Source organism: Acinonyx jubatus, chromosome C1 (assembly GCF_027475565.1).
Source record: "Acinonyx jubatus isolate Ajub_Pintada_27869175 chromosome C1, VMU_Ajub_asm_v1.0, whole genome shotgun sequence".
Classification (NCBI taxonomy): domain Eukaryota; kingdom Metazoa; phylum Chordata; class Mammalia; order Carnivora; family Felidae; genus Acinonyx; species Acinonyx jubatus.
The window spans coordinates 16,815,771-16,828,047 of NC_069381.1; the positions used below are offsets into that span (position 1 = coordinate 16,815,771).

A 12,277-nucleotide genomic window follows, 5' to 3' on the forward strand; every position below is an offset into this window, starting at 1 on the left:
CTTTATTGTTATTATATATAACCTGAGGTAAACAGCATTAAAGTTAAATCTTTGTACACATACTTAAATCTTTTCCTAGAATGTCTTCTGTAAAGTGGAATTGCTAGGTCAAAGGATACATATATTTTAAAAATCTAATTTTAAGTTTTATAAAATTATTAAATGTGCAAACAATGTGCATTTAAAACAGTCTTTGATCTCCTATCTCACCCCTTCCCATCCTCAAATTATATGACTCAGATAACTTGTTCCAACTTTTTAACTGTTTCTTCTGGATATGTCTAAATTGTATGCTTGTAGTGTTAATTCTTGATTTCTCATTTAACATTACATATTATCTTTTTATGATGGAAGATGAGGATTTAGCTCCCGTGCAGAACCTCTCCCATTCCCTTTTCGTCCCTGCTCTGTAAACCCCTCTCATCTCTCTCCTCCACAAATTTTCTCTTTTCTCCATTCTTTCAATATAATTCCATCACTTTGGTGAAAACAATATTCATTATGTTATTATGGCCACATCAGTGTAGTTCATAGCTGAGCCATATGTTGTACTATGATTACACCTTTTTTTCTCGCACAGCTTTTAATTTTCCTGAACGTAACTGCCTTCCTTTTTTTATTTTTGTTCGCATAGTTAAAAAAAATTCAACTTCAGGGAAGTGAAATTGACATAAAGTAAAATATAAAAATATATACAGCATAGTACAGTGAGTTTTGGCTAATGGGTACACCATCCAATCAGGATAAAAAAACATTTCCATCACCCCAGCAAATTCCCTCCTGCTATTTTGTAGTCAACTCTCACCTTCATCCCAAGGGATCGCTGACTGGATTCTAGCACTAGAGATTAGTTTTACTAGTTCTTGAACTTCATGTAAGTGGAATAATTTTTTGAAAATTACAGTTTGAAGGGGCACTTGGGTGGCTCAGTCAGAAGAGCATGTGACTCTTGATTTCATAGTCGTAAGTTGGACCCCACGCTAGGTGTTAAGATTGCTAAAAAAAAAGAGTAAAAAAAGAAAGAAAGAAAATTATAGTTTGAAGAGAGAGATGTGTAAAAAAGCAATTGTAGTTGTGTGTAGTAAGTTGAAACAAGCTTGAAGAAGACAAGCTGTTCCAGTGTTGGGTCACTAAAGGAGTCCTGGAGGAATTGAAAAAAATAAGTCACCACCACCGTCTGCAGCACTAGAAAGAATTAACCTGGAGTAGAAAGAGGTGTTATGTATGGAACATATAGGGAGTGGGAGGAGGTATGAGTGAGTGAGAGCTAATGGGAAGGAGGTCCAGACAGAAGAATATGAACACAGCCCTGGAGGCAACAGCAATCCAGTTTGGACTCAAACCTGGGGTTCCTAATGTCTGTCCATTTTATTACGAGGAAGCTCACTTGCTCTCCCAAGATTTCCCATGTCCAAGCCGGACAATTGCGAAACAGTAAGATGACTTACCAGTTACATTTCAATGTTTTCTCCTCACTAGACTTGTAAGCTCTTTGAAAGCAAAAACTTCATCATTAAACCCTTGTCACGTAGTAAGCATTAATAAATATTGGTTGAGCTGACAAGTGAGTGAATGAATGAATGAGTGAATGAATTTATGTATGTATGCAAGTCCCTGGAGGGAATGGTCACCCGCGGAGGTGCAGTCTGGCCCCCAAGCCCTAGGAGCGAGAAGGTGCTGGGGTCGGCCAACGCCAAAGGCCAAGGCGACGCTCTAGGAAAGCATCGTGCTCCGTGCCGTGGTGCCGCTCTAGCCGCGAGGATGCCACTCTATGGCAGCGGGGGAAGGCGGGGCTGTGGGCGTCTCGGGCCTTTTTGTCCGGACGCCGCGGGAGCGCGCTCAGCGCGTGCGTACGCCGTGGCGGTTGGCAGCGAGCTACCTGCGCGAAGTGAGGCGAGGCGAGGCTGCTCCGGACTCACGGACCGACAGACAGAGCGGCCCCTTCGGCCGTCGGCGGCCAGGCGGCCGGAGATGTTGTCTGGGAAGAAGGCCGCGGCGGCGGCTGCGGCGGCAGCGGCGGCGGCGGCGGCCGGGACGGAGGCCGGCCCCGGGGCAGCGGGCGGCGCGGAGAACGGCTCTGAGGTGGCCGCGCCGCCCGCGGGCCTGTCGGGCCCTGCCGAGGCCGGGCCGGGTGTGGCGGGGGAGCGCACTCCCCGCAAGAAAGAGCCTCCGCGGGCCTCCCCTCCCGGGGGCCTGGCCGAGCCACCGGGGTCCGCCGGGCCTCAGGCCGGGCCTACCGTCGTGCCTGGATCTGCGACCCCCATGGAAACGGGAATCGCAGAGACTCCGGAGGGGCGACGGACCAGCCGGCGCAAGCGAGCGAAGGTGAGGCGCGAACCCCTCCCGCACGCCGCAGACCCCGGTTGCTTGGCTTCCTCTAGGTTGTCCGGCCCCCGGCGACCCCCACCGCCCCTTGTCTTGGGCCTCGAGCCGCACGCCCACCCAGGCCTCCCAGCCCGTCGGGTCTTCACCGCGCCTCCCCACCGGCTGGGTGGGTGGGGAGAGGGAGGGAGGGAGGGGAAGGGCTTCGCGGGTGTTGAAAGCAGTCTTTGTGCCGGGACCCGGCCGTCTTGGGAAGGGGAATTGGCGGGGAGGGGTGGTTTACTCCTGGCATCTGTACACCTTTTCATTTTCTGGCCTGGGAAACATGGCTCCCTGACGTGGAGTCCTGGTTGGCGCTGTTGGAGACGGGCATCGCCGGTTGGCCCGCGGATGTGTCTGGAGGCCTCTCGGCGGTGTTTAAGGAGTTTCAGCTGGGCGCGCATTGGGGCTGGAGGGGCATGCTAAAGAAATGGCCTTGGCTGTGGAGACCGAAAAGAAATGCACATTTTTGTTTGTTTTGTTTTCAGCCCTGCTGGGCGCTAGTTTTCCTCTTTCCTTTTATTCTCTCAGCGATCTTTTGACTTAGGGTTGTTTTTGGTTTTTTTTTTTAAACCGGTGAGGAAGCTGATTGAGAGGGCTAATGTCCATTAGTCAAGGTGCAAATACCTAGGAAGGAAAAGACTTGTCACGGAACAGAATATACAGACGGCAGCTGCTTCACATCTCTGGGTGCCTGATGCCGTGTGTTCAGAGAGTCCCTTACGTTTCATTTTTGCTCAGCAGCAGTGGGCAGGTTTTGTGAGCCCCACGTTAGGAAATGAGTAAGGTGAGGCACACAGTTTCAGCAGCTTGGCCAGAGTCACCCAACTAAGTAAGTGGCAGAACTGGAAGCTGCGTTTCTGTTGCGAGGAGGTAGCCTCAGCCTCAGACAAAGGACCACATGGAACACCCAGCTGTGCAGGGCACCAAGGCAGTACCAGGAGCGGACTTTTTAGACTTGGGTTTTTTCTGGAGATGTATCCTTTTAGAGTACATACTTAAAATCGTGCGATTTTATAAGTTGCGCATACAGCTGTAATTTTTAACGTTTATTTTTGAGACAGAGACAGAGCATGAACAGGGGAGGAGCAGAGAGAGAGGGAGACACAGGATCTGAAGCGGGCTCCAGGCTCTGAGCTGTCAGCACAGAGCCCGACGTGGGGCTTGAACTCACGGACCACGAGATCATGACCTGAGCCGAAGTCGGACACTTAACCGACTGAGCCACCCAGGCGCCCCTACAGCTGTAATTTTTAAATGCATGTGCCGAGTCGGTGTGAGCTTCTTGAGATGGGTATTATCCAGACTGAGCCCTCAGATTCACCTGCCCGCTTGAGAGATCTCTTTGCAAGAGTAAATACCCCGTGCTGAAAGGAGGAAAGGCTTTTGGTGGCTTTTACCAAAGCCTGGGTTAGAAAAGACACAGATGGGAGACTTCCAGCCCCCAGAAATGAGCTGGAGGGCAGAAGCCCGAGCGTTTTTATTTTACTATTTCAATAGAAAGTATGGCTAGAAAGCATCTGGTAAACCATGTCTTAAAAACGTTTATTGAGATAGTTCATGTAGGATAAAGTTTACCTTTTTCAGGTGGTACGACTGAATGGTTTTTAGCATGTATTCACAAAGTGTTGCAGCCACTACCACAGTCAGTTTTAATTTTAGGACATTTTCATCACCCCCAAAAGACACTTGGACCACTGGCAGTCATTCTTCGTTCTCCGCTCCTCTAGCAGCCACTAACCTACTTTCTGTGTGGGTTTGCCTGTTCTGGACCTTTTATGTAAACAGAATCATAGAATATGTGGTCTTTTGTGTCTGGCTTTGGTATGTTTTCAGGGTTCATTCACGTTGTATTTCCATTTGGTACTTGACACAACTCCATGGCATAATAATATCCCATTGTATGGATATGCCACATTTTGTTTATCCATTCATCATTGTGGTGGACATCTGGGTTTCCACTTTTTGGTTATGTGTGATGCTGCCGTGAACATTTATGTACAGTGTTTTGTGTGTGTGAACGTATGTTTTCAACTCTCTCGGGCATATAGTTGGAGTGGAATTGCTGCATCATATGGTATCTCAGTGTTTTACCCTTTGAGGAGCTGCCAAACACTTTTCCACATCAGCCACACCGTTTTACGTTTCCGTCGGCAGTAGATGAAGGTTCCAGTTCCCCCATATCCTTGTCTTGAGCTCTCCTAGTGGATGTGAAGGGGTGTCTCATTGTAGTTTTCAATGCGTTACACGGATGACTGATGACATTGAACATCTTTTCTTGTGCTTATTGGCATTTGTTGTATATCTTCTTTGGTGAAATGTTGGTTCACATCCTTGGCTCACTTTAAAATTGGGTTGTCTTTATGGCTGAATAGTCACAGTTCTTTGTGTGTGGTGATTGCAGAAGTTTTTTATTTTAATGTCCGATTTATCTTTTCTTCTTTTTGTCCCTTTTGCTTCTGGTGTTTTGTTTTGTTTTTAAGTTTATTTATTTATTTTGATGGAGCATGAGCTGGGGAGGGGCAGAGAGACTGGGAAAGAGAGAATCCCAAGGAGGCTCCTTGTGGTCAGCGTGGGGCCCAGTGTGGGGCTCGAGTCCATGAACCAAGAGATCATGACCTGAGCTGAAATCAAGAGTCAATGCTTAACTGATTGAGCCACCCAGGCACCTGGGTGTTAGATCCAAGCTTGAGTCACCCAGGCACCTGCTTCTGATGTTCAATCCAAGAAACCATTGCTTAATCCAGTGTCATGAAGATTTACTTCCATGTGTTCTCCTAAGAGTTTTATAGTTTTAGCTCTTGGATTTGGATCTGTGATCATTTTGGAGTTAATTTTTGTATGTGGTATGAAGTAGGAGTTCAGCTTCATTCCTTTCCATGTGGATATCCACTTGTCCCAGCACAATTGAAGACTGTTCTCTCCCCCCTTTGAATGGTTGGCATCCTTGTTGGTTAGCCCTAAATATAAGGGTTTATTTCTGGACTCTCAGTTCTGTCCCACTGATCAGTATCTTTGTTCTTGTGTCTGTATCGCACTGTCCCGATCACTGTAACTTTGTGTAATAGATTTTGAAATCAGGAAGTTTGATTTTTCAACTTTGCTCCTTTTTTTTCAAGATTGTTTTGGATGTTCTGAGACCCTTGCCTTTCCATATGAATTTTAGGATCAGTTTATCAGTTTCTCAAAAAAAAAAAAAAAAAGGCAGCTGATATTCTGATTGGCATTGTCTTGAGTATGTAGATTTGTCTTTGTAATTATCTTGTGTTTATTTTAATTCCCATTATACTGTTTTTTCTATTGTGATTAGCTTTGAAATTCAAAAGAAAAGTGGGTCACCTGTTTATTTGGGGGAGCAACTAAGAAGGAAGAAACTGGGGACACTGACTTATTCCTAGCCAGTCTTGGGAGCCAGAGAAAACAGACCTCAAGGGATAGAGTATCCATTAAAGGAAGAAAAATCAAGCTGAGTCCATTGTAGTAGATGGGCCTTACTTCGAGAGTTCTGAGGTATATGTAGGGGTCTTTCTGTATTTGTAGTTATAGATACAACAGACGTAGATACAGATGTATTATATATATTATATATATACATGTACATATATATATATATATATATATACACACACACAAAATTATGTAACTAAAACCAGGTTCAGGGTATTGGAAGGGGTCCATGCATTTGAGGGTCCCTGAAGGTTAAGTTTTGTAAATTTCAGAATAAATTCACCCCTGAGTGTGTATGCTAACATTATGGCACAATATTTAAGGGTTGGAATTGTTAAGTTGGGCTGGGACTTTAGGGACACTTCAGCATTCAGCTGGCCTTGAAAAGGTGCAGAATTTAGAAAAGTATTCTGAAAAGGACAGACTTTTTGGAATTTGATTTTTCTTGCTATGATTCATTTTCCTCAGGAAGAGAAACTCTACCTTGTAAGGCTTTTAGGTTTAGATACAATGTAAACAAAATACAGTGTCTGGCTTATAGTAAGGTGCCCAGTAATTAAGTATTACCAGTGGAGAAAGGAAGTGAAAAACGCTTGGCATATTACGCGACAAGGTTTGAGAAGCAGCAGGGAGTCCAGAGTGGAAAACTGAATGTTGGGGACAATGGGCAAATGAATTAGAGATGAGGTTTTTCTAGGAGCAAGATAGGAGCCAGAGGGATCAGTAACGTTTGGGTTGTAGAGTCATGTTCAGGTTATAGACAAACACTAGATCTGTGTGTTCAGTATGGTAGCCACTAGCCCATGTGACTGGTACAACTGATGAAACTGAGTTTTTACTTTTGATTTAAACTTAAATTACCACATGGTAAGTGCTCAGTAGCCACATGTGGCTGGCTAGTGCTGCCACGGTGGAAGCGCAGATGCAAAACGTTGCCATTATCATAGAAAATTGTATCAGACAGCACTACACTAGACTATGGAATGCAGACCTTAAGTGCTAGGACAGTTCAGAGAAAGGAAAAAAATATATTTGTAAGTTTGGAATAGTTAGGAAATAATTTGTGGAGGAAGGGTGCCTTGAATTTTAAGCATTGGATTAACAGAAAAAGCTTTTAGGAAGTTTAGGGATCAGTAGAACATTGAGGACTTTTTCATTAGTGTGTTAGAAAATGACTAAAGGTGTAAGTTTGCATAGTTAGAGCCAGAAAGTTTATACCTGGTTTGAAAAAGTTGGCATTCATCTTTTAAACTATCTGAAAATAACATGTATGGATTTGGAAAATCAGTCTGGCAGTTGTGCCCTACTGAATTAAAAGGACTAAAGATTCAAACAAAAAGACTGGGGCTTTAAGGTGATTGGGAAGTGGATGAATCATTGTAGTAAGGGTGAGGGAGAGACTAGAGATGTAAATTTGAGAGTTGTCTGTGTAAAGGTGAGAATAATTACCCTACTGACTTATATCTGTCTATTGGATATCTTTATGTCCTTGTTTGTAAGTGGTTGTAGAAGTTCCAAAGTCTTTGAGGATTTTACTTAAGGATGAGACGTTCCCACTCTTTTGTGTTCAAAGTATCTGTTCCTTTGCTCAGGGGAATAGTTTTTATTTTTTTATTTTTGAGAATTTGTACGATTCTTTCACTTTTTTATTAAGTTGAGAACTTTTTTTTAAGCTTATTTATCTTGAGAAAGGGAGAGAGAGTGTGTAGAGAGAAAAGAAAGCAAGTGGGGAGAGCAGAGAGAGAGAATCCCAAAGCAGACTCTGCCTGCCAGTGCAGAGTCCATTGCAGGGCTCAAATTAACCAACCCCAAGATCGTGACCTGAGCCAAAATCAAGAGTCCATTGCTCAACCTACCGAGCCACCCAGGCACCGCCCACTAGAGAAACTTTTCTTTGTAAGTAATTTCTACGCCCATTATGGGACTCTGAACTCACGACCCCCAAGATCAAGAGTCACACGCTCCTCTGACTGAACCAGCCAGGTGCCCCTCTTTTTTACAAAATAAAACTTTATATGGAAAATTTCAAAATAAAGTACTATTTGCCTGTCTTATATTCAGTTTAAATTTATAACCTTTATTTTAGTTGTCAGGGTTTCAGAAAATGAGGTTTTTTTTTTTTAATAGAGCCAAATTTGAGAATGGAGGTTAAACTTAATAGTTGTAGTCTTATTTAAGTCTCAGAACCCAATTTTATTTCTGTACTTTGTTTATGAAGCATTGTGAAGACCCAGTGCTTGATAAGTAGTACAAAAGGTTGTTTTTTAGCTTGCCTAGCCATTTCAGGACGCTGCCTTGGTTGAACAGATTGCAGAAGAAATGTCATTCCTAGGTCTACCCAAAATTTACCTAAGCAGTACAAGTTCATGTGTTGTTGGTCTCCAAAGTACTAACACGTATAAGTGTGTATTTAAATGAAATCCTGAAGAATTTTAGGGTTCTGTGGAACACAGATGGTTTTTTCTTGATATTATTGTTTTTTTTTTTTTAATTTTTTTTTAACGTTTATTTATTTTCGAGACAGAGAGAGAGCATGAACGGGGGAGGGTCACAGAGAGAGGGAGACACAGAATCTGAAACAGGCTCCAGGCTCTGAGCTGTCAGCACAGAGCCCGACACGGGGCTCGAACCCACGGACCGTGAGATCGTGACCTGAGCCGAAGTCGGACGCTTAACCGACCGAGCCACCCAGGCGCCCCTGATATTATTGTTTTTAAATACTACCTTTAGATATTTTTGCTCCTACTTCTAGATATTTTTCTAATCTCCCCCCCCAACCCCCCAAAAACTAAGAACTCTGTATTCCTTCTTAGTAGCTACTACTTCATCAAAACACTGGATTAAACAATGTTAAAAAGATTGTTTTTGCTGCAAAACTTCTCAGTAACTTTAATGTGCATTGTGGTTCTCCTAGAGGGGGCCTGTAAAGAATGCAGTACTTCCCAAACTTGATCATGGATTCCTTTTTCCTTCAAATGGTATACTGTCTTGTGGAACATCCTTTGGAAAGAGCTAAACTACTGCAGTAGAAAGGATCTTACATTATTGTTTCAGAATTTGCACATTGCCCAGTTCCATGGTAGGCGCTTGTGAAGTGATTATTGATTAAATGGATGAGATTGATGAGCAGAGGATTAAAGAGCTGAATCTTTGGGGGTAGGGAGGGGTCAAGCACTATTGAAAGCTGAAAGAAGAAAGGATACTGCATACTTTAAACATATATTACATTTTCTGACCCCTCTCCCTCTTTGAAACTTTTCCCATACTGCTTTTTTGCCCATTGTCCTGAGGTTTGCCCCTACAGTTTATCTCAATCAAGTAGAATGAAGTTTAGTGTCTAGACTTCTGGAGGTTTTATTGTAAAATCTTTCTGTGAGATGATTTGCCTGGTAAGAACCATTAGTTTGCAACTGGAATTTCAGCTTATTAAGGGCAGAAAGACTCTCATTTATAATTGTTTTCTCCATTGTGATCATGTACTCAGTGTTTCATATTTGATAGATGAATACTATTATTTGTGTGTTTAAATAAGAATCTTAGAGCATGGGTCAGACTGTTCAATTTATCCTTAATTTTTGTTTCCATTTTCTGACACAATCCCTCTTACCTTCCCTAGCCTAGCCACCCACTCCCCTGCCCACCTGTGGTCATGTCATTTAAAAAAAAAGAAAAAGACAGATATAAAAGCAGCCAGCCATATGGAACTATTTCAAAGATATTTCAAAAGTTAAAATAGATTACATTTGCTGTAATCCACAGGACTATTAATTTCAGAAATCTAATAAGTTAGGTACATTATTTGTGGAGACCATACTGTCTTTGCTCTGTCTCCATAGCTAATAAATTTTTATTTTATTCATTTTATCTTTTAATTGAATCTGAATAGAGAGCTGTTGTTTCTGTGGCTTTCTAGAATGTTTTTTAAGAGTGGGAGTCACAGTGACATTTTTCCAGTGTTCTAAGATTGGTGACTATTTGTAATACCATATCATACATTTTGGTAAACAGGTCCATTATAATCTTCCCTATCCTAATGGCTTTACCCCTGATAAGGCTTCCTCTTTCTACTTACTACCTGGTTCTCTCCTTTACACTTAGAATATGAATTAGTAGTATGACCTGTAGTCTCCATTTCCGTTTCACTTCTTAATTTGTTATATTAAGGTTTCTTTGCTCTCATTGTTCAACTCTCTTAGGTCAACAGTTATTATTTTTTAATGTTTATTTATTTTGAGGGAGTGGGGGAGGGGCAGAGAGAGGGAGGGAGAGAATCCCAAGCAGACTCCATGGTGTCAGTGCAGAGCCTGAGGCGGAGCTTGATCACATGAACCGTGAAATCAGGTCATTGGTTATTTTTTAAGCAAATGTACCTTTTCATAGTTGCAATTTGACTGTTGCCATTTGCGGTTTTTATTACCTGCCATTTTTCCCCATTTGGTTTCTGGAATTTTGCTGTTTTGCCATGGAATAGAAGAAGTACAGGCTTGACATTTGACAGACTTGTTATTCTAGTTGATTATATTTTTATCTCAGGGTTATTTTAGTCTTTTGTTGAAACTTCTAGTGTGATTATGATGTATACATACATATGTATAGATATGCCTACAAACCCCCCCACACACACACTCACACACACACATTTTAAAAGGTTTTAGGAGTTGTAAAAAGCCTCAGATCCATTGCTCTAAATGTCAGTACTATGATGTAAAATTGATAGGTTGGGGTAAATGTGAACCGACATGAGATTGTTTCATGAGAGATTTTAGGGTTTTGTTTTGTTTTATTTATTTAAGTAATCTCTGCACCTAGTGTGGGGCTTAAACTCATGACCCTGAGATCAAGAGTCCCATGCTCTTCCAACTGAGCCAGCCAGGTGCCCTGAGATTTTGTTTTTAATAACTACCTATTATGGTCTAGCTTGTTCCTTGTTATTTACTTATTTCCCTTAAAATTTGAAGTTAAAAAGCCATTCACATTCACTGATGGTTCCACATTAAGTCCCTGGTTTTAGATGTTCACTGTATTTAGCTTTCCCTGGTATAATCTCCATATAGGTAGAGTACAGAGAGATGGATGAAAGCTTGGCCAACCTCTCAGAAGATGAATATTATTCAGAAGAAGAGAGAAATGCTAAAGCAGAGAAGGAAAAGAAGCTTCCCCCACCACCTCCTCAAGCCCCACCTGAGGAAGAAAATGAAAGCGAGCCTGAAGAACCATCTGGTGAGTAATAGTAACCAACCAGTTTTGTTTTATCCTGAAAATAAGAGTAAATGAGTTAAATCCTATTCTACAGTGTTATTTATGTCTTTATCTTTGGTTTATATTCTGATATTGGCTATGTATGTCAGTAGTGCGTGTATGTATGTGTAAATATATATGCACGCACGCATACATGGATACATACATATGTAGTTATACTGATATTCTTTGTGTGTGTGTGTACATATATAGAAGGAAAGTAAAAGATGGGGATGGAAGGATAGTGGCAGTATAAGGCACTCGGAAAGTTGGAGAAATAAACAATTAGAGAAAACATACAGAAAACCAAATCCAAAGAACCAAACCCCTCAGATTTATCTCTGATTTAGAGTTTGTAGATAGAAGGGTTCAGAAATTACTCTGGTTAAATCACATATGTATCACATGGTTAGATACTTTCTGATTAAACCCTCAGAGTGGGGATCAGTTTTGAGAATATCCTAGTGAACAAATGTAAAAATATATTATGAGGTCAAAAAGAAAAGGCCTAAGTGCCTGTTACCGTTTAGTATTGAGCCCTCCAATCAATGGAATGGTAAAAGAAAAGGCTATGAAGAGATTCTAAACTCACACAGTCTTCCTATGACAGTGGAAAGATTATTGGAGACTATAGTATTGGTTTCAGAACTTCAAACATCTTTAAGGAATTCTCACTAACATCCCCTCAGATTGAATCCTACTGAGGATACCCAGAGCAAGTAGGGATACCCTTCTGGTTTGGATAAAGCAAACAAAAGTAGAGTCTTAATTTTTTGTATCTTCTGTCCTTAATGGCATTGCATTAATTCTTCTTGACTTTGAATTTTTACTAAGTTCTTCTTAAAATACATTTTATATTTCTGTAGCTCCAGGCCCATTTACCTCTTCAATTCTTGTGGTCCTGTATCTTTTAAAAATAGAATGTTTGTTTCAGATCCCATCTGCTATATCTTGCGTGACTTTCATAGGTACCCAGATACAGACATATTTAATTTGAGAAGTTTTATCTTTTGTTTCAGTTTTTTTTTCCCCTCCTCTGTAATGTTATATAAATCACCACATGTTATTTGAAATAATAGGGTTATTACTGATGTATCACTTGAGAAAATTACAAGTCAGTTAAATTAATTTAGATTTAGAATTTATCAAACAGATTCTGGCCAAAACTCTCAAAAATTAAAGCTTGTAATTTTATAGTAATTATAATAAAAACACAGTTTGAGAACATTGA

At 41.5% G+C, this 12,277-nt stretch overlaps 1 protein-coding gene across 4 annotated transcripts in view; it reads left to right on the top strand.

Moving 5' to 3' along the window:
• Window positions 1–1,821: 1,821 nt before the first annotated feature.
• Window positions 1,822–12,277, top strand: part of KDM1A (lysine demethylase 1A) — a 61,985-nt gene continuing 51,529 nt past the window's right edge. For 2 of the 4 annotated variants that reach the window (XM_053208742.1, XM_053208748.1), the window contains exons 1-2: window positions 1,822–2,325; window positions 10,863–11,028. In XM_053208742.1, the coding sequence (XP_053064717.1) occupies window positions 1,972–2,325; window positions 10,863–11,028 (520 nt within the window). In that variant the 5' untranslated portion in view covers window positions 1,822–1,971. The remainder of the gene's footprint in view (window positions 2,326–10,862; window positions 11,029–12,277) is intronic. The other 2 variants (XM_027060121.2, XM_027060123.2) reach the window with 2 other exon arrangements.